The following is a 22,002-nucleotide window of genomic DNA, read 5'->3' as shown; positions in this document are numbered from 1 at the left end:
AGAGGACACACAGGAAGTACTATCTGGGGAGGGAAAAAGACGGACAGGCTGTTATGGCGGAGCCTTGGTGCCCCTTGCTGCCAGACTAACCAGGATCACAGGGGATTACTAAGACATCAAAGAAAGAATAATATAAATCAAGGGCTATTGCACTCAGGAAGTTTATTCAACAATCTGACTTTCCTTGGGGTTTATCTTGGAGGTAAGAAAAGTGATGGTGAAGTCAGGAGCTCTGCAAAAAAAACCCAAATCCCTGTCTTAGCTTATATATACCACATCCCTCAAAAAGATTTGCAGCAAAAGGCTCAGCCTTTGGCTGAAATGCTGGCAATTGACGGGGGGCAGGATTTCAAAGAATCTGAGGAAGACATTTTAGGAATGAAGCTGGAGAGTGGGATACAGTTTTCAGGAGGAACTGTCACAGGGAGGTTCTGCACCAGGGAAAAAATGTTTGCCTGCTCACTAGCAGCAAAGTCAACTGCAATCGGCTCAGATTCGAGACAACTAAAATGTGCCAGAACTGAGGGACTATTCCTCCGGCGAGTGGCCAGGCCCCGCTCCCCCCAGCAGCCTCCATTTTCCAGGAAGAGCGGAGGGGACCTTCTTCATCATATAAACACCATTCAACTTCCAACGCAGACGCCGGAGCGGCACGGGGGTATGTTTGGATGAGGGAGTGTTTCGGTGCCCGTCCCCGCCTTGGCGGGGGGGGGGGGGGGGGGGGGGGGAGGGCTGTCACACACGCCGCGCTCGCGCCCCCCGCCCCGCCCCAACGGCTCCGCGGCTCTACAGCCCCGCACGTGCGCCTTGTTTGGGAGGCGGGGCCGCCGGCCGCGAGCCCGCCGCGCCTGCGCGGGGAGGCGGGGCTCGCGGCCTCCCGCCCCCCCACCGCCGCTGCCGGAGGGCGAGGCGGCCTGGGAGCGCGTGCGCAGCTGCGGCCGTTGCTGGCGGGGCTGAGCCGGGCCGGGGCGCCGGTGGCTTGTCCGCTTCCCTCCCGGCCCGCCCGCTCGGCTCTGCCGGGCCGAGAGCCTCCGCCGGTCAGCACTGTCCCCGGGCAGGGGAGGAGGAGGGAGGAGCTCGCCGCTCCCCAAATGTCGCAGACTGCCATGTCCGAGACCTACGGTAGGAGCCGGAGGCGGGGCGGGGCGGGAGGACCCTCCTCTTCCTCCTCCCCTCCAGGGGAGCGGGCCCGGGCAGTCACCTCCTGAGGAGCGGGGTGGTAGCGGCTGCCGAGGAAGGCGGGGAGGCGGCGGCGGGGCAGGGGCTGAGCCGTGAAGTTGCAGGCTGTGGCGGCTCTCCGGGCCCCGGCGGTTTCTCTCCCCCTGCTTGGCGTGCTTGTCTGTTTTTGCCGGTTCTTGTGAGCTGTGTGCGCTGCAGCGCCCTACCCCTCCCTTTGTTGGCCGGGCTGGCACGACGGCGAGCGTTCACAATTGTCTTTCATGGTGTGGAGTTGTTGGCTCGAAATGTAACTGGAATCTAGGCGGGGGAACTTAGACACTACTCGCTATGGTGAAGTGAATTCAGAAGGAAAGTTGGAGTGCGTGTCCCCTGGGAGAAGCTGCACGCCTCTTTAGTTGGAGATTGTGTTCTTTTGCGGGTCAAGTTAGGATTTCAGTCCTGTTGTCTTAGATGTGCGAGCATCAAAAAGAACTGATTGTGAGAGTGAGTGAGGGAAAAAGATCAGTGAATATGTTCATACGTCCCTATGTTGGCATGGACATATGACTACTGCTAGTAGAAAAACATCTGAAGGAGTAAGTCGGAGTGGTGGCACTGACAGGGTGTGTCAGTGCCTTACAGGGAAGCATCAAAGAGAAGTGGGGAGTCAAAAAGGTAAGCAGAGCCAGTATTGCTGGCCAGGTGGAGGAGATGGGAAGTGACTGAATTGTGTTCATTTCTCTTCTTTGTAACAATTCTGTTCGCTTTTTCTCCACTTTCCATAACACATACTTCTGTAATATTTTGCAGTATAAAAATGCCGTCATACATGTAAACATTTTCAAAGTCCATATGATAGGTTGTTGGAGAGTAAGATCAGAATTGAATACTGTGATAAACCCTTTCACTTGTCATTTTCTAGCTTTGTCTATTGCAACATCTTACCTTCAGTAGCTGTTCAGACTTTAGAGCTGGACTTACATCCTCTTGCTTTTAGAGCAGAATTTTGAAAATGAGGAATAGTTTGGATAATTACAGCAAAACTGGACACAACAACTGTGCTAACTGCAATAGCCATCAGGAGTTCTTACTAGTAGGCTAACTTACCTGATTGTTTCTGCTATGTAACTCAGTTTATTTTCAATACCCTGGTCATCAGTGCTTAAGATGTTTTGTCCCACTGGTCGGTGCTTTGGTGTACAGCAAATGTATGGAACTAAGGGGCAATGAGGCAAGAGTGTGGGGCAGCCCTTGAAGTGCAAACGTTAGGATATCAAGACCCTGCTTAATTTTTCCATACTTTCTTGAAACATGTAAACTTTAGATGTAGAAACTAGAGAGGTGTGCTCTGTTGATTTAGATGTGAGTTTGAACTAATTCTTCATGCTCTAAACTCTTGTGATCCAAGAACTGGGATCGCTTTGGCTGTGCTTATAGTGGGATTGGTGGTCTCTAAGCAAATGAGTGGGTAGACAACCAGAGATGACGGAGAGAATTTCGGCAGTGCTCGTCTTTTGATGCTGTAATAATAAGCAAGCTAAATAGATGATTGTATCTTAAACAAGTATCTTTCAATATTTTTTGCATTGTTCCAGTGATGCAAAATAGCAATTGTAAGCCCACTGTAGCTGTTGATACTTTCTGATTTTTTTGATGTCCTAGGAAAAAAGCCCTTAAACTGAAGGTTTGCAGTTGTTGTCGTCTGTTCCTTTTATTTGTTTAATTCTTGTTCAGTATATTTCTCTTTTGAGTTTCAATGTTTGTTCTATTCGTACACAAGCTACAAAAATTCTGTGCTAGAATACTTGAGAGTTTACTCAAGGTTTAGAGTAGATAGAAGAATAGAAACTAAGTTATAACATAAAATTTAACAATGGCTACACCATCTCTGACCATAACAGTAACCAGTATCTAATTTTCCAGTGTCCTGTCCACATATGTAGCAGCCCAATTGACAGTTCAAAGTAAACAGTATGATGTGATAAAATCATGGATCTTCTGTGCTTGATGAACTCTCTGGGTTTTAATGTGCTCACTGTTCTAACAAAGAGTGGTTTGTTTCTGACCAGCTGTTACAGTGATCTTCAAGGATGATAGAAGTATTAGGGCAGTTTCCCCCTGGTGACTGACATCACTGGTCATTGCATCGCTTCAGAACTGGAATCCCTGTAGCTACTGCCCTTGTAGATTTCATGAATTGTATTTTTCTTATCACCTGGATTATGACCCATTCTAATTATGTAACCTCAAGCTTTTCATCCCATACAGATAGGCTCAGGAAAGTAGTTGGGTTTTTTGTTTGTTCTTTTTTTAATGCCATTTTGCTGTCTGACTTTTATATTACTTTAATTTTGCTGTGAGGTTTCAATTTCTCTTCCCTTTGAAAGGGGAGGTATTTTTTTCAGTATTTTTCTCAATCTATGAGAAATAAAGAGCCTTTCCTCTGATCTGTCCTTTCTGCCTATCATACTTCATTATGCACCTCAGTTAATTTACATATCTCTCCCTGTTTTTTTTCCTCCCTGAGTTCTCTGTCTCAAATTCTGTCTGCTTTGAACGTTTTCTGTTCACCCAGACTTATCAACTATTCCTGTCCCCTGCTGTGATTCTTAGCTCTTTTCAGGCCAAGGTCTGTAGCCTCTCATAGTCTTGGCACTAAATTCTTTGTTTGCAATCCATATTTTCTCTCCTGTAGATCTATTTGATCAGTTGTATATCTTCTGTTCTTAGCTTTCTAATCTGTTTATCCCTTTCCTACGTGATCAGTTTATTTCTCTCACAAATGCCAAAACCAAAATAATCATGAATAGAAGAAAACTCCATGAATTTTGAGACTAAGTTTAAAAAGAACATTTTACTGCTGCTTGTGGGAGAGGAGGGTCATTCTTTAAAAAGTTTATTTTGTAACATTGGAAACAAATGTCTTCTTCCTAGGAAAATTATTTTAACTCGAGTTTTCTGAGATGCAATGGCCTCTCTGTAGATAGTTACCATGTAACAACACATGAATGCTTTTTCCTGCTTCCCAGTGCAAAATACACACGGTTTTGTGTTACGGTAAATATAGACTGACTTAAAAATCGTTTACCCTTATAATAGGTAAATGCAAAGCAACCTTTGGATTTTAAATGGTAGAAGAGTGGAAGAAAGGTGGTACTACCTTTGAGTAAATGTGACATGTAAGATTCCAGTCAAATCTCTTCAGTCCCTACTTCCCTGTGTTTTCTCCACCAGTATCTACTACTGCCAGTCTGGTCACGTGAGTGTATCAATCTCTGTCATTGTCAGAGACTGTATAGTCTTTCTGTCTATTTAAAAATACTCCTTTTTGGTCTGGACAATTTGATTAATTCTTTTCTCCGCATCCCCCCTCTCCCCCCTTATCTGATGGTCTCTGCATTTATCACCCAGGCCTTCAGTTTATTTCAAATCTGATTTTATTGCTTAGGGAGCATAGATCTTTTGCTTGTAAGGAAGCAGATCTTCCCTCTTTCAAGCATTCATTATGCAAACTAGAATAGAACCAGGTTTATCTGTTCTACCTGTTTATCTTGTTAACTCTTATTGCTAGGGAAAGGAGTAAGCAGGTAGAATAGCTCCTCTTCTCTCATTTAGAGGCAGCATATGCCAGTAGGAATGCTTCAGAGCACTCTTTCCTTATGCAGACTACTGCAAAATAGAAGATGTCTAACTACTAGAAGAGACTTTTTCATGGCATGAAGGAGAGAGTTTCCAGAGGGTCAGCATTAGTGAGTATAAGTTCTACTCTTTATCAAGGAGTTGGAAGAAGACCGAACTGAGATTGCAGATGTAATTTGATCTTTTTTTGCTTTCCCCTTCTGTGTTAGCAAGCATGTAGGAAACAATTTAATTCTCATTACATTTTAAAGACTAAGCTGCAGTAGCTCAGAAGCTGTCAATTATTCCTTCTGCTGGAGTAAACTTCAGTCAAAGGAGGAGGTTGGATGTCTGGGGTGGTTTCCACATCAACCATCTGTTTTTGCTGGTACTTGAGTCAAAGCCCACAATTGTCTCCCTTCTCCTTCCCCCTCAGCTCCCCCTCCCTTCCCCCTCTCCCCCCCCAACACGTAGTTTAGCTGCTGGTGCATCTTTGGGGTGGAGCCACAGTTTTACTCCTTTGCTAGAAAATAAGTTTTGTTCCCTGCACCCTCCTATCCAGTTTGGGATCAGGTGATGCATGTAGCTCACAGAGGGGAGTAAGCTGATTCTTTATATTGCCTTATTTCCTTAAACAGCCGTGCTATGCTATCTTTTATCTCTTTATGCCTTCTCTAGTGCATGTCTTGTAACCCTTTTTCCTTTTGGCACAGAGTTCAGTTTTCTTCCTAAATCCTTTTGTATAATGATGATCTTATTTACAGGCAAAGTACTTCAACTTTTCTAGACCTTTTCAGTAGCCAGCATGGTAGCAAGCATTTGTAACATCTGAATGATGTTGCTTTTCAGCTTTTCCATGAAGGAGGAATAATAGAATTCAAAAGAAAAACTTCTCTAGGGTGACAGCCTTGGCAGCTAACTGGAATGTTGAAGCTCAGAGCTGCTTTGTCAATCACCACCCCCCCACCCCCCCCCCAAAAAAAAAAAAAAGGCTATGAAATGAAGTGACTTAACTCCTCTGGGAAGAGGACACCAAAAAGAAAAACTAGAGTGATTAAGCAGTAGTGCAAACATTAGAATATGAGTTGCGTTTGGTGAAATTGCAAAGAATGTATATATAAAAGTTTTTCCCAAGTGTGAGTAAACTGTAATGTTACAGTTGGGCTAAAAGAAGCTGTCTGTCCAATCTCATTCAGTTTCTGTGTTTCTGAACTGTGCTAAATTTTTAGATACATCTGTACAGTTCAAAAAGAAGATATTTCATGTCCTAAATCAAGCAATAAAAAAAGTTATAAAAATGTAATTGATGTGGTTCCTGTTATCATACAGAGTGACATTATAAGAAAGAAGTTCCAGAATAACAAAATGAAAAATGTTCTCCCTGTTCTTACCTGATATTACCTTACTCATTAATATGCTAGGCTGTGAACTTAAAAACTTGTTAAATATGGATTTTTGTTACTTTTGGTATTGGCAAATCCCGTTTCTTGTCCTTCCTTGCAGTTGATTAAATGTGCAAAGTATTCCATATTTCCTGAAACGTGATATCCAGTGCTTGTGGATAAACTGTCATAAGTCTAAAAGCCTTTTGCTATTTTGAACAATTTACATAAAATTGGAGTTTAAACTGATAGAAGCACAGTTACATTTGTGAATGTAACTTCAAAGTGTCATTTATTCTGAGTCTACATATGTTTGGAAACATTGCTGCCTCCTTTGGTGCAGAAAGGTTTTGATTTTTTTATTATAAGATTTTGATATTTCCATTCTATGGTAGAATAAAATACATTTCTCGTACTTTCATGCTGTAAACAAGTGAATTGTAACTGCAGTTTCAGGTTTCACCTTAGAAAACCTGTTTGCTATTTTGCCAGAGGGAAATTTATTTTTTGTCTACTAAGTAAGCAGGCATTGAATCGGCATCTAAGTGATTTATTTGTAGGAAAGATTCCCTTTTAAAGTTGTTTGGCACAATAGAATCTTCATAGGAATTGGGAGTCTATAATAGTGCTGCTAGAATATGTTATCAATTTAAAGCTATGAGTACAAAATCCCCAAATATCACTCTTGCTTTCAGAGCAAAATGTAAAGCACCTCTACTTAAAACACCTCAGGAAGAATACACTGCTGTTCTGAAGCTATTCCAGATCAGTCCCTGACAGCAACACCATTGCTTCAATTTCTCACTGGCCTACAACCTGTCTGCACAGGACAGAGCAGCATGTTAAATTCGCTGTTCAGCGTGGTTTTGTGCGTTGCACAAATATGGCTTCGTGAACCACATTTAGCAACCAGTGCTTACAATCACAGAGCAAATTAGCGTAGGAATAGAGATTTGGTTTTATTCTTTTCCTGGTTTAGTTTGACAGTAGCTGTTATACTACTGTCAATAATATGAGTCTTCCATGGAAAAAAGGAAGGTAGACTTGAATTTTGTAGTTGTTTTTAACATGAAAATCTGACAAACAGCACTCACCAGATACATAGGAGAACCAGTTTTAGCTGGATTTCAGATTTATTTTTGGAAAAACTGCAGAGACCAGAAACAGATTATTTTAATTGTGACCATGTCTCAGAACATCTCGCCTTTTGAGGAGCTCTCTGAAAGTGGTAAAACCAATGAGATTACACACACCCACAGTAGTTTAAATATACAAAAAGGTACACAAGACAGCTAACTAGTGATATTTGGTCCATAAAAAGAGAAACTTGGCTTTCTTTCAGAGATGAATTTTTTCTTAACCTAACACTTTGGGACTATTTATGATATCTACGTTTCATACTAACAGTGAAGATTTGATAGAATTAAACATTCTCAGCTTCAGTGTGTTTTGCATTTGAGATCACATGAAGGGCCCTTCTTCATAGGAGATAACACACAAAATTTTCACAACCTGAAGCAAAATCCTTTTTGTAGCTTTTTTTTTTCATCCAGAAAACATGAGCAGCTGGGTGGGGGCGTGAAGAATGAGAGGAGTTTGGAACAGAATGTCTTGAGCGTGTAAATGGTCATATTTGTGAGCAAGAAACAGCAATCTCTTTCTGAGAAGGGTAGAATACAGAATCTATACCAAGCCTGTTACAACATTTGAAACAAGAGAAATCATGCAAAGGTAAAATGTGAAAAAGCAAAAATCCTTAGTAAAACACTACCTCATTTTAAATATGAATAAAATTTGGAAGACAGGTGGAGGCAAAGGATGGTAGACGTTCCCAGGATTCATAGCCCTCTGTTTTGCTATTGACTTTTCAACAGTGGGAATTTTCTTACCATGTGAGAAACTTGCTTGTTGCTTTTAGCATTGCTAGGGGGTGTTTGTGATGTACAAATAACAATTCCTGCATGAAATGGAATGAGCACATAGATTTGTGTGCATGTAAAATTCAATTTGTAAAACTAAAGACTCAAACAAGGTTCTGATAAGAGTAATGTATCAGTGTTTTGACTTGCTTAGCGTAGTCTAATTTTTTTTATTCTGCCATCCCCTGAGCCAATATCTGTGTAACCCATTTGACACCTCTAAACACTGTTAATGAAATTAATGTTAAGTTTTTATTTTTGTTGATGCTGCAAACTTAATCCTTTTCATTGCATGCTTACTTGATGTCTTCTGGAGACCTGCTATGTTTATAAGAGAAACTGTGCAATAAAGTTGTAAAGATGACTGTAAAAAAAGCTGCTAGTGGTAGAAAAATAAATAGTGAATGTTGCACAAACTGTAAAGGTTGCCTTGATGGCTGTATATTAGGGGAAGCAATTGTAAACTTTCTAATCATAGTTTGTCAGTGTGTGTGTTTGAGAGTAGTAAGACAAGGAAGCTTACTTCAGTCGTTAGCCAAACTGAAAGCAGATCTGGGGAGATAGTGCTAAAGCATTATCTGTAACTGTTAAAAACAATACAAATGGACAATAAATCTTGAATACGTGTATTACTAATGAACATTGATATAAGTGGCTCATAAATAGGTAAAGTGCCATAAGTACCTGTATCTTAATTTACCATGTGGAGGAAACGTGAAAGCAGGCATGCCAGAATAAAAATTACTTCTTGCCTGTAAATTTTGTAGAAAAATATTGTAGTTATTCCAACTTTACAGGTATTAAAACGAAGTATGAGTATTAAGCAGTTAATATAGAGAAGTTCAAATTAATGTGAATAAAATAAAAAAACAAAAATTTTTAAAAGTACAAAACCATATCGATTTTAAGAAATGACATTATTATATAGGGCATTTGTACTGACTATAGCTAATAGCTTACATACCCTTAAAACAGGTTGCTGGAATATAAGCCAACCATATACTGTTAAATCAGCCTATTTTAACTGATTTCAAATTCAGCCATTTCCATCTCTTCTTGTCATTCTTGTATCTCCATAAACAAATAGCATTCTTAGCTTTTACTTTGTAACATCATGGTTGCATACGCTGTGTTATTCTTCTGATTTATTGTTATTTTGCTAATTTTGTCACCTGTTCCCTTCTCTTTGAAATAACAGCTACTAGAGAATAGCTGGCTTGTGTACTTGGTCTTGTGACAAAAATGTGAGTGCGCACTAAAATTTAGCAATTTTTTTTTTGTCTTTAAATCTTCAGATTTCCTTTTTAAGTTCTTGGTCATAGGAAATGCTGGAACTGGAAAATCCTGTTTACTACACCAATTTATTGAAAAGAAATGTAAGTATATGTGAGCACAGTAAGAGTTCTCCATTGCTTTGTACCACAAATGAAGACTCTGCCTACATGAGTATCTATTCTTTGTATGGAAGTTCCTGTAATTCTCTTATTTGTATAGATGAGGATTTTGGCTGAGAATTATGTTCAGAACCATGCTGTAAATCTTTATTGCTCACTGTTTGCCTCTAATCAAGAGCCTGATACTGAGCAGTATTCTCTATTACTATATAACAGGATGTTGATGAAAATACAGACTTACTTTTTGTGAGAATTATATCTTGCAGCTATAAGCTTCCCTATAGCTTGAGACATGGATCTTTCAGAAAAAATACTGAGCAGATGGAAGAAAAGTTGAATTGTTTGAGTAGATTTAGAAAGCCTGTTGGACAGAACTCAAATCTCCCAACATCTAGTCTCTTTCTAAATAAATAGACACTCCGTGTTGTTTGATAAGGACTGTGTTCTGTGATAAATACTGGTAGAGTCTCCATTGTAAATGTTATTTAGAGATGAATAGGTGCCATAAAGTTTCCTGTTGGGTAGTGCCTTTAGCATCATGATTAAACAAAATTAATATGCATTTAGAAACCTTTGTAAATCTAAGGTGACTTATCTTTCTCAACTGAATGGTAATTCACCTTATCTCTTGAGGAATAGCTCTAGGATAATAATGTGTAATCACTAAGGAAAATGGCATGATTCTATGATTGAACTTGAACCGTGACCTTGCTTCTAGTATGGGCTGTTGTATATTTCTGAGAATCTGTGGTATCAACAGTGTACATAGAGCAAGTATCTTAACTTCGTACTTCAAAGAAGTAGCTCTTGCTTATTCATGGGCAAGACTGTGTCTTTTTGTGTTCTGTTTTTCCATGAATTTTAATTTTAAATTGCATCAAAGTATTAGAAAACGCAGTTGGGGGAAAAAAGTGGACAAAAGTTACCTTGCCATTTATTAAGGCGAACTGGGAATGATTTTATTAAGGCAAACTGGGAATGATTTTATTAAGGCAGGCCTTTCTAGTAGTAATTTTGAATTGAATAAGCCGTTCAAAAAGTCTAAGAATGTCTATTTCTGCATGGTGGCAGTAGGCTTATGAGTGGCACTGAATTTGATGGTTCAGGAAGTAGTTTGTAATTTGAACACTGAGGAGTTTTGATTATACCTAAATTGGATTAGGTAAAAACCAATTATTCACTCTAAATATTCTCCAAATAAGTCTGGTTTGTTTTTTTTTTTTGTAGTCAAAGATGACTCGAATCATACTATAGGAGTGGAATTTGGTTCAAAGATCATAAATGTTGGTGGTAAATATGTAAAATTGCAGATATGGGATACAGCAGGACAAGAGAGATTCAGGTACCCTTTTCAATCATTTTATCAAGTGTTTGTTATTAAATTGTTGCTGTGGGTGTTGGGTATTATTTATCCCTGCTTATAAATAGGCAATTTCTTGGTCAGTGGAATTATTTGTCTGCTTTCATGTTATTAACTAGGCCAGATCTTCCAACCTGGACATAGCGACATAGATCCATTGGTTTCAGTAAAGCAATGCTGCCTTGCAGAATCAATCTGAGGGTCTGCCCTTACTTTCATTGGTATTTTCTGTGATAGTTAAGGTGTACGAGTAGAATATGTCGCTAAAAGTTTGTTCATCAGCCAAACTCAGAATAGTTTTTTAACTAACTGTGTGTGCATAACTCTGTGTTTAGAAGATCTTCTATTGGTTGGAGTAAGTAAATGCCAGGAAGTTGTAAGCTTTCAAAATCTGCATGAGAACAATTTCATAGTCTAATACTATTTTATTAGAGGGGAAAAAAAAATCAGTTGTCAACTTCACTTGGCTAAATACACTTCTAGAAAGACTGAGATCTCTTAAGTTTCTTAAAGAAAATGTATTTGTCAGCTTAGAACCACCAATGTACATTTAAAGCTGTATTTTAACTGTGTCATACATCTGAGGCATAGATCAAACTCAGTAAAGATCTAATGTATTCCTGAGTACATTCACCATCAAATAGGACATCAGTTTTTTATATTTTTGGGGGGTGAGATGTGTGTGGGAAGTTTCTTTGGTTTTGGGAGGGGGCAGTGGTTAACAAAGCTGAGTATGATGGTAGAAGTCTAAGTAATTGGCAGCACTCCAGGTAAATGCCCTCTATTAGACAAGGTCTTTGGATACATCTGTGGCTGGGTAAAGTGCTATGTAGTCTCCATTAGTGACATCTCTTCAGTGTGTTGGCCAGATATCCTGGGATTCTGAGGAGCTTGGAGGCTCTGTACTTTCAGAGGCTTTTGCGAATTCTGCTCTTTCAAGTTCAAAGTGTTCACAGACTTGCAGGTCCCTTTTTTCCTGTTGCTTTTTATAATCTAATTAATTTCTCTTTAAGGCTGATCACACCTCTGCGTACTTAGAAGGTTTTTTTCTTCTTCCTCTACCTTTTGAAGGATGTTTTGCTTTGATTTCCTTGCCTCCTTCTCTTCAACTTAAGGAGTCTTAAATTGTTCAATTACAGCTACTTCGCTCATTCTCTCCTCACTGCTGAGAGTTTAAACATAAGTTAATTATGCTGTTTTCATGTCAGATACCACCCTCAGCTCCCAGTTCTGTATCAGGCCATATAGCATGATGATATGTGTAGCTTCAGCAGCACACAGGTCATAATGGACTTTGAGAATCCCTGTACAGCTATATTTAGTGAAATTGCTTCATCAAAAATCTAGTTGTAAATAGTCTGCTGCTGCACAGCTGATAATGTTGTCTAAAAAACACATTTTATTTTAAATATGTAAATGAGAATTCTCTTTCATAATACAGATTGCATTATATTAACCCATATTTGAAATAAGGAACTACAGAAATGTACATCTGTAATTCTGTTTCAGGTCTGTAACAAGGAGTTACTATAGAGGAGCTGCAGGTGCTTTGCTTGTCTATGATATAACCAGGTAAGAAAGCTAGCAACTCTTTTGCTTATAGACTAGCAGATACAATTAACGCATAATGATTCCCCCCAAAGTACTTAATCCTCTAATGGAGAATGGGCAGGAAGAAAAGAAAAGTATAAAAAGTACTTCTGTTTTACTGCGTATTTAAGTTTTGGAACTTGCTTACATGAGATTCGGTGAATGTCATAAATGTAAACAGTCTCAAAGGATTAGAGAAATACATGGGAATTGGCCCACCAGTAGCTGTTCTAATTATGATGGACTACATGCAACCGCTGGCTCAGATAGCCTTGCAACAGAAACTAAGAGCAGACTTTAGCCGCTTTTAAACAAGGTGGTACACCCCTGTTTGTGGAAACTGCTTGTTAGTATGCTGGCATAACAGGTCATCCTCTGGAGAAGCTAGCTCTACCTACACATTTCCTAACTGTAGCCCAAAATTCTGTTCATCTCTGCATCTTTTAATATTTTAATGTTATAGGTAGCCAATAGAACTACCATTACACATTTCCACATTTTTTCCTGGCCACCATTGACTGATACTTGTCAGATAAGGTTCATGTTGGTTAATGATGATTCGCTAGTTCTGTTGCTTTTTGTCCTGTGAGTGGACTGTTTTCCTCTGAGCAGTCTTTGAAATCTGTGTTTTGTGCTTCAGGTCAGTTGGACTCATTTGTCAGTCTTACTGCTTGAAGGCTTTGACCACCACTAGAATGACTAATGGTGTGTGCAGGGTAACTGCCTGAGATGATATTAATCTTGACACAAATGTGAAAGTTCAGGCACCCAATTCTCCACAAGTGTAGTAAATTCTTAAAATCCCACCAGAAACTTAAGTATCAGTCGAATTCCATGTTAAACAATAATGCATTCTGTTATCCCAAAATTTCATGCACAAAAGGCTGAAACTAGATTAGTGCTTAAAATTTTAGCTTTTCACATTAACAGGGTATTTTATAATTGTGTACATTTATTTATATATTGTGGATGATTTAATTTTGCTTTTTAAAAACTTTAAGCTTTTAAATAGTTTCATGAAGGAGCTTGATACTCTTCCCAAGTTCATGGCTGGCATATTGAGATGTGTAGATGACTTGCCTGAGTAGCAGCAATTTGTGGTTTGCCACAAGTACAGATTTGCCTTCTGAGTTTTAGTTCAGTGATCTGCTCACTAGAAATGAGTGTGTTCTAATAAAGGATGTCATTTTCTACATAGCCGGGAAACCTACAATGCGCTTACTAATTGGTTGACGGATGCAAGAATGCTAGCAAGTCAAAATATTGTGATAATACTGTGTGGAAACAAAAAGGATCTTGATGCAGATCGTGAAGTTACTTTTTTAGAAGCATCCCGGTTTGCACAAGAAAATGGTAAGTAGTACAAAATCTTCATGTAGCATTCAAAGATGCTTAAAATAATTTATTTTTTGTGCAGTTAGGGAGTACTTTGCCCACTCTACCTTGTCAAATACCTACAGAAAAGAGAGTTCTGTCAGTACATGAGGCATAGAGAGAGGACAGTCCTTGCAAAGAGAACTGCATGTACTATTTAAGTCTCGTTACCAGTGATTCTTCCAGTCGCAGCTGCTACTTAAAGAATACCTTCCATGTGGAGATGTATTCCCTAAGGAATGTAATACAACTGCAGGTATTGCCCTGCCTCCTCCGCAGGGCTGAGGAGAAATTGAAGAGCATGATTTCCTAGTTTTCAGCATCTTATAGATTCTATAGATTATAGACAAGTTTGGATGGGGTGTGCTGCAGTTGGAAGCAATGAGTTTTACTCATGGGAAACTGAGTTCAGTGCATGGCATGGATCTATAGAACTATTACCTGGTCTGTCGTTTTCAGAATTTCCAGTCTGAGGACACATTTCTGTGGCCGCTAAAGCCAGTCTCAGTCTGAGCTTCTGTGCTGCAGTACTGCCATCAGTAAAATCTGATTTTGCTTTTATAAATCAATTATAAATAGTCTTTTCTACCAACTGTGGCTGCTGGCTGTCCTTTTGCATATAACTTTCTATGAATGGGAAACTATATGAAGTTCTTTTGTTTCGTGCACTATTTTGCATGCACAGGCCAGGTTACTATCTTTGGATTCCAACTTTCTAGGGTTAATGTATTAATTTCAGAGGAAGTTTTTGGTGGTTTTGCCATCAAAACCTAATTTTTCCAGACCATACTATTTGACACTAGTTCTCCTTAAGAAAAGTTTTATCGCTCTTAGCTTTCATGCTTTGAATTACTGTATCAGATATTCCAGACTTGTTATGAGATTTTTTTTTTTTGGTGTCAAATGCAGAGCTGATGTTCTTGGAAACAAGTGCACTAACAGGAGAAAATGTTGAAGAGGCCTTTGTACAGTGTGCAAGAAAAATACTCAATAAAATTGAATCAGGTAAATTGAGATTTATATTCTTTTGAATTTTTTTTTTCCCTGAAAGCTAAAAGTACCTGTGGAAATATCGCCATTCAAAGTTCTCTAATACAATTAACCCAAAGAACCAGAATTTCGTTGTGGTAAAACAACCGATTTGGTTTGTACCTGCTTCCCATAGTTTTAATAGGAATGGATGTCTAAGTCAGATCTGTATATCTAAAAGGGGGGGTGGTGTGAATTATGGATGTTTTTACACAGCGTTTACCTTAACGTTCAGCTCTGAGTGTAGGCTGTACATTCTGTCGGTTGCTATGTCCCTACGAATATCAAGCATGACATTAGACAGTTTTAGCAATGCAGAATAAAAACCTAGTATCAGGGCAGACATAACTTTTAATTCTGCTTCTCATATGTAGCAGGAAATACAGTCAAGAGAATTTGAACAATAATACTGAAAATTTCAGGGATGTTTCCTAGCAACCATGTTTCTCTGAAGTGACCTTCCTGCCTCTCAATTGAAACCATTCTTACTTTTGCAGATCTAGAAATATACCAGAAGCTTCTCAGCACAAGTGGGCAGGTTTCTGTCAGAGACAGGCTCCTAAGTGTTAGGTGTCATTACAGCTAATTTGCATTCCAGTTTTCCTCTCTTATCTTCTAGTTGTTTGATATCTTCAAAGTTTTAAGTATTGGCCATATTGAAAAGTCTGTTTCAGACTCTAATTACATGTTTTGAATGCCAAACACAAATTTTTAGATGAAAAGAATATGGTATTTTCATAGGAATTTCCTGATTACTGCATCAAATCAATGCCAAACAGCAGCTTTCATTTTAAACAAACAGACAAAAAACCCCACAAAACCAAAAAGCAAAGTCACCTAGTTTCTCATGATACTGTAGTTCCATGACTGATTTAAAGAGGCGTTACCACAACAGAAGTAAGTCCTGTTTTCTGTGAGCTGCTCCTGTTTTCTTTGTGCCAGTACACATGCATTGAATCATGGAAGAGTTGAGACTGGGAAGAACCTGTGGAGGTCTCTAGTCCAGCCTCCTGTTTAAAGCATGTTCCGGTTCAAAGTGAGAGCAAGTTGCCCGGGGCTTGTCGAGGCACATTTTGAGATGCTCCAGGAACGGAGGTTCCATAGCCCCTCTGGGCAATGTGTCCCAGTGCTAACCAACTGCTGCTATCTACCTAGTCAGTCCCCAGCCTGTACCTGTACACGTGCTTGGGCTTGTTCCATCACAGGTGAAGAGCTCTGCATGTGTAGCTGTTGAATTTCATGAGGTACCTGCTGGCCTGTTCCTCTAGCTCAGCCAAGGCCTTTTCTGAATGGCAGCCCTACCCTTGAGCTACCAACTGGTCCCCTCAATATGCTGTCATCTGCTAATTTACAGGGGCCGCACATGTGTGCAATGAACCTGAATAAGTGATCTGAATTATTCAGAGGGATTCTTTTTTTTCTTTTTCTTTTTTTTAAAAAACAAAAAAAACCAAAAAACCCCAAAAACAAACAAACAAAAAACAAAAAAACCCACCAAACCTAACTGTTTCTAATCTTGGCCAGTCCACCATACAGCCGTAAGAACATTTCTGAAGGCACAGGGTATGGAGTAGTCAGAAATGGATGCCAGAAGCAGGGAAGGTTGAGATCATTTCCTCTGGGGGCAGTGCTTTATGGAATCCTACTGTCAGATTGATCCATTTTTGTTTGGCTTGGTATCTACAGTACTTCTTTCTTTGCATATTAGTCTCTGAAAGCAGGTGGTTTTTAACAGTGTTCGCAGAAAACATTTTGGACGCTTCCTTTGTTAGAAGTAGTTAGTGCGAATGCATTTCTTGTACCAGCCTAACTCGGAGACAAACTGCTTTGTCATTGTGATTAAGGGCACGTGGTTGAAATTACAGGAAAAAATGATAGAGGTTTGAAATTGCCTAAAAGTAAACAGAATTGCAATAGATCTCTCCTTAACTAGAGTGGAATATCATTATGCTTTTTTATCTAATGTTGCCACTTAAATTGGAATGTATTACTTGCAAGTGATCCATCTTCTTGTGACCAATTTGTTTCTCATCAGGAGAATTGGATCCAGAAAGAATGGGCTCAGGTATTCAGTACGGAGATGCTGCCCTGAGACAACTGAGATCACCACGTAGAGCACAAGCACAAAGTGCTCAAGAATGTGGGTGTTAAAGAAACAAAACACAAAATCCCAAATACTCACTTTAGATACAGAAGGTAAGGTTACAAAAATCTCAGGGTGTTGGGTAAATTACCATATTTCATAAATGTGCTGTATCGAGTGCTTGGCTTTTTCACAGTTAGCCTGTAAAGTAACATAGAATATAGTGAAATAATGCACAGTAGAATGAATTTTTTTTTTTTATACTTTGATTTTTCTTCTACCATCTGCCAACTAAAGCAAGACTAGTGCTCTTACTGAAGTATTTCTAGATCTTTGCTTTCTCTGAGTAATGCTGTGGAAAACATTGAAAAATTCTGTATTCCTGAAATGCATTATTGCCCTAATAGTTACCTAATGCACCGTAGAGAAAGTGAATCATTTCTGTTGTATCGTGGACAAATATTACTAGAAGTGAAAATTCACAAAGTGTATGGTGCAGTACCCTGTCCAAAGCTATTATATAGTCTTTTCTGAAAATATGAAATTTGAAGACCGAGACTTGAAAGTTAAAGATAATACTGGATTTCAAACTTCCACTTTTTTTTTCCCCACCTAAAACCAGCCCAAAATGGTTCTGATTCCTGTCTGCTATGAGCAGAAATGTCAACAAGAGAATAGTCGTATTTGCTGCTTAAGCAGTGTTGTCATCTAAAATAGCTCTTCTAAGGCTGTTGCAGCCTATGGAACAGGTGTGCAGTCTTTTAAAAGTCTTCCAAAGACACTCTTCAGAGGAAGTGAGGAACAGATTTTTCCCTTTAGCAGTAGTAGGTGGAGAGACCTAAAAGTCACATAACCTACTCCCAAGAACAGCTTGGTGGTTAGTCTTTCTTATAAACAGTTGTCCTTAAGACACCTCTCAATATTCATGGCTTTTACTTGACTCCTTGCAGTAAGTAAGTGGCTGTTAGGACAGTCCTTTCTCCCTCACTCAATGAGGGTAATTAAGGAATTGCTGTGTAGTTATTTATTCTGATATGATTAATCCTTATTTCTCTAATACAAGGACAGCGATATCAAATTAAACAAGTACTGCAGGCATAGTTACTGCATCATTTTTACTGTATTCATTTTTCATCCGTTTGAGCAGTGCACACCAGCAGAACAGAACATTAAATAAGGCAGCGTGTAATTCTGCATTCTCATATTTTGTTCTGTATTCCAGGAGCTTAGCTCCCAATTAGAGCTCAGAATTTTAAATAATGGATAGGAATCCTTGAACTGCTTTTCTCCCTTATTTGCCTTCTGTAAAATATCATCCTTCAACTAAGAGACTGCTGGAAAAGGGCATTAATTTAGTCCAGCTTCGGTACACCTCTACAGGAGTGAATAGTTATTGATCTTATTTCAGGAGTTGAGTTTTCAGATTGATCGGATGTAGATAATTGATGGAGTTCTTGTGTATTTTACAGCTGTCCTTGCAAATGGTGTTTGAAGAAACAGAAAAGCTTGAAGGCTATGCAGTTTTTAAAAACATCTTTCTATGATCTACAAACAGAGCAGACCACTGCAGACAGAAAGGTGTACCATGTGGTGGTGGGCAGGAATGTTCACGTGCCACAAAAGTCTGCAAAGCGAACTTGATAATTCGGTGGACAATATTAAGATTTATACCTGTATGTAAACGTTTTCGATTACCTATTTTTGTTTTTTCACCTCTTGTTTAAAGCATTGCTCTATACTGTAAATAATGTAACAGTAAATTTACAAAGCATGGTATACTTACGTATGCTGATAGAATGTTGCACTATAAGCAGTTTAATATTTTATTTTTTTATCATATAAACAAATTTAACTGAGTTAGGCTTTGTCATGTTTGTTGCACAATAGTTGGTATTTATGACCTGAATTATAAAACCACTGGCACTGTCAGTGAGGGGTTGTTTTGTTTTTTCCTACATAGTTTGCCACATTCTAACAAGCTGTTGACATGATTCTCAACATAGGGTTAGGACCCATACTTATGTTTACTAGTATGTCAAGTTGGAAAAGTAATTTTTATTGATGTTCACATATCCTATTTTATCACAGTTCTTAAATAACTTCTGAAGCTCTTTTATCAAACTTTAAAAGTTTAGAAAAAATACTTTTAAGTCTCTCAAATGGCTGTTGACTGACTTGGATTTTTTTTTTCTTGATCCTGATGTTTTGTATAGCACTGGCATCATGAAGGTGGAATGTATATGTGAACAGAACTATGCATACTCTGTGTGTGTTGTAATTCTAGGGCAGGGGCATGGGTTTATGGAGAATTATCACCGTAGGAGCTCTCCTAACTGCTCATCACAAACAAAGCAATCAGCTGTGGAAATATGATCTCTGTCAAAGCATACCTGGTGAGGTACAAACTGAACCCAAATGGGTTCTTCTAAAGTATCCTGAATGTATGAAATTTAAAATACTATTTTCTTTTTCTTAAACATTCATAAAGTACAATTAAGAACTTGAATCTTAAAATTAGACTTTAAAATTGGGAACTTAACAGTCTGTCTTGCTGGAAGCTCTACCTTCGAACTTCATGTGAGTGCACTGTATGTAATGCTGTCCACATTGCCCCCAGGAGACTTGTGTGGTGGAAGGAAAAAAAACCAACCGTACTAATGTAGTTCTGTCTTCCTATGAAACTCATCAAGGGGAATTTCAGCCTTGGTACTGATTTTATTTTTTTTTTTTCCCCCTGTGCTAAAACACGCAATTCAGACTTTCTTTCCTGCCCTCTTTTTATTGTGGGGAAGAGGCATGAGGCAAGAGATTAGGAATCCTGTCCTCATTCCTCAACTGGAGACAGAAGAGGAAGAGACTTGCAGAGGGTCCAAGAGGGAGGACCGAACCACAAGTATTGCATATCATTTTTACAGTGCCATGACAACTGATCAGGTAAGAGACCTGTGGCTTCTGTTTTGCCAGATAAGGAGCTGCAGAACTAAGCTAGTATTTCTGGAGATAGCTGAATTCAACCAATTGAGGGGGACAATTTCACTTGCACTGATGGATCGCTAGTGACATTTTTATTTAGTTACTTGTGTAACTAGAAATGGGATGTCTGCTTGGAAGTACAAATTAACACAAAATAATTAGTTTGATCAGAAGCCAGTATTGAAATTCCAAGGTCATACATGCTTTATTATTTTCTATATATGAATCTTTTCTATTTAAGGGTCACTTGTCAAATGCATGGTTAAAGACTAAACCAGAAAACTGAAACAATGCTGTAATTTAGAGGGCAGTTAAAGCACAAGAGCAGAGCAAGAATGCTACTCAGAGGTGTACCAGCTTTCATGGAATTGGAATTGTGTTTAAAACTATTCCCTTCCTCCTGACATTTTTGGTTCAAACGGATGCTTATCTGAAAATTAGACACCTTAGGTCACCTCTGAATTAAAAGGAATTAAGTTTGCTTTGTACTTGAAAAGCCTAGGTTTAGTTTTAAAAAGGCTGGTGGGTCCAAAGACCTTCACATTCTCTCTCTCTCTTATGTATCTTGTTATATTTAGGATTGGATTTGTTACATAATTGATAACATTAATCCCAAGGAATATTCTCTTCCCAGTAAGAGTGTATTTTTGAAGCAGCTTAACTGTGCATTTACCAGAACATCAAAGAACGCCAAAGAAACTTACCTCTCCTAATCCTCACTCAACTTATTTTGGCTTCCACTGCTCAGAACTGGAAGTAATTACCAAAAGCAAGTCCTGGGAGGTAGATGTTGAATGTAGTTGTCTCCTCTGCCAGTCCAAATGGTGTATTAGTACCTGTTTCTGCCAGAGTTGGGAGGGGAGGGTGTTGGTTCCGAAACCCCAAACCAGTTATGGAATGCTGGGAAAAGATGAGATTTGGGGGAGTCTGTTCCCTCCCTTACTACAATCTAATCAGGTTTCTCAGTACACTGACAAAAGTGAAAGCTGAGCACTTATTTATCAGCTGGGACACAGCACAAGTAAAGCTAAAGGTCTCTCTCCTGTCACTGTTACAGTGGTTGAAGTGGCATTGGCTGTTGATCAAAACTACTTTCCATTATTACAGTAGCAGTTGAAAGGAGCAGGGGACTGTTACCAATTCTGTTGCTTTTAAATAGAAATTTTAGGGGTTTGGCAGGGACTTTCTTACACTTCTGCCCATCCTTTTCCCTTTACACACAAGACTGGCCTCTTTTGTATACTTGGTTCTTACGATCATTTGGTCAAGTGTCTGTGATTAAGAAGCAGTAAGCAGAGTTTTATTCTTTCTGTAACCACCTGTCTTAAGCTGTCCCCTTCCTACCTGGAAGGAAAGAATAGTGTCATTATAATGAGTTTTGACATATTTTTACCATTTTTTTTAATGTATACTCTTACTGTATACATATTAACCAGGTTAATGTGCATGTTTTATAGTATCACAACCTTTTATGCTGCATCTTGCATTTTAAAAGGAAACTTTCTAAAATGGCAACTCCTGAGGGGGAAATACTGTTAGAAGCAGTAGCTCTCACCAGTGCAAGCTATATTGTTTACTATTTCTCCTCTGAGGGTTTTTTATTTCTGAAAATAAACATCATGTCAATAACAGCCCTAGAGTAGCTTTTAAGCTTTAGCATTATAGTTCACACAGCAAACCAAATGTAGCTCACCTAAACAGTAAGTGATAAATAGGTTAAATTATGTATGTTTTCAGTGTAAAATTCTTTCTTTACCAAAGCAAACCGGCTTGGAGTTTTACATGAAATAATACTGAGTACCTATATACTAGGATTTATTGGATGTGGAGCTTTAGCTGATCAGACCTTTAAAAGATTTAAATGTCTCACTAAAGCCAATGTCTTGCCTTTTAATGAGTCTGTTGGCTACACTATTTCATTTAATGCTTGTATCTAGCACCAAATAAAGAATCTTTCTTGATTTTCTAGGTGTCTCACAGCAAATTCTATTTACTTGTACAAGTTTTGCCTGTTACGTGAAGTCCATAACATGACAAGCCTTAGATGGTCTTGAAAAAACACTTCTGCTAAATTCATTGCATAGGCAGCGTGTGGCTGGGAAAGCAGCAGGAGCTGCTAAAG

General features: G+C 38.9%; 1 protein-coding gene across 2 annotated transcripts; it reads left to right on the top strand.

The window, feature by feature from the left end:
- The first annotated feature begins 899 nt into the window (after nt 1-899).
- Nucleotides 900-21,846, top strand: RAB4A (RAB4A, member RAS oncogene family). Of its 2 annotated transcripts, XM_075146413.1 has the most exons (8): nt 900-1,122; nt 9,373-9,453; nt 10,699-10,813; nt 12,341-12,403; nt 13,620-13,774; nt 14,705-14,800; nt 16,860-17,020; nt 18,377-21,846. In XM_075146413.1, exons 1-7 carry the CDS (start codon nt 1,092-1,094, stop codon nt 16,973-16,975), a joined length of 657 nt encoding a protein of 218 aa, XP_075002514.1. In that variant the 5' UTR covers nt 900-1,091; the 3' UTR covers nt 16,976-17,020; nt 18,377-21,846. The 2 variants fall into 2 exon arrangements, with proteins under 2 accessions (XP_075002514.1, XP_075002515.1); XM_075146414.1 differs by lacking the exon at nt 10,699-10,813 and having other exon boundaries at nt 950-1,122.
- Nucleotides 21,847-22,002: the final 156 nt, after the last annotated feature.

Source organism: Calonectris borealis, chromosome 3 (assembly GCF_964195595.1).
Source record: "Calonectris borealis chromosome 3, bCalBor7.hap1.2, whole genome shotgun sequence".
NCBI lineage: Eukaryota > Metazoa > Chordata > Aves > Procellariiformes > Procellariidae > Calonectris > Calonectris borealis.
This window is presented reverse-complemented; position numbering and strand designations above follow the sequence as displayed.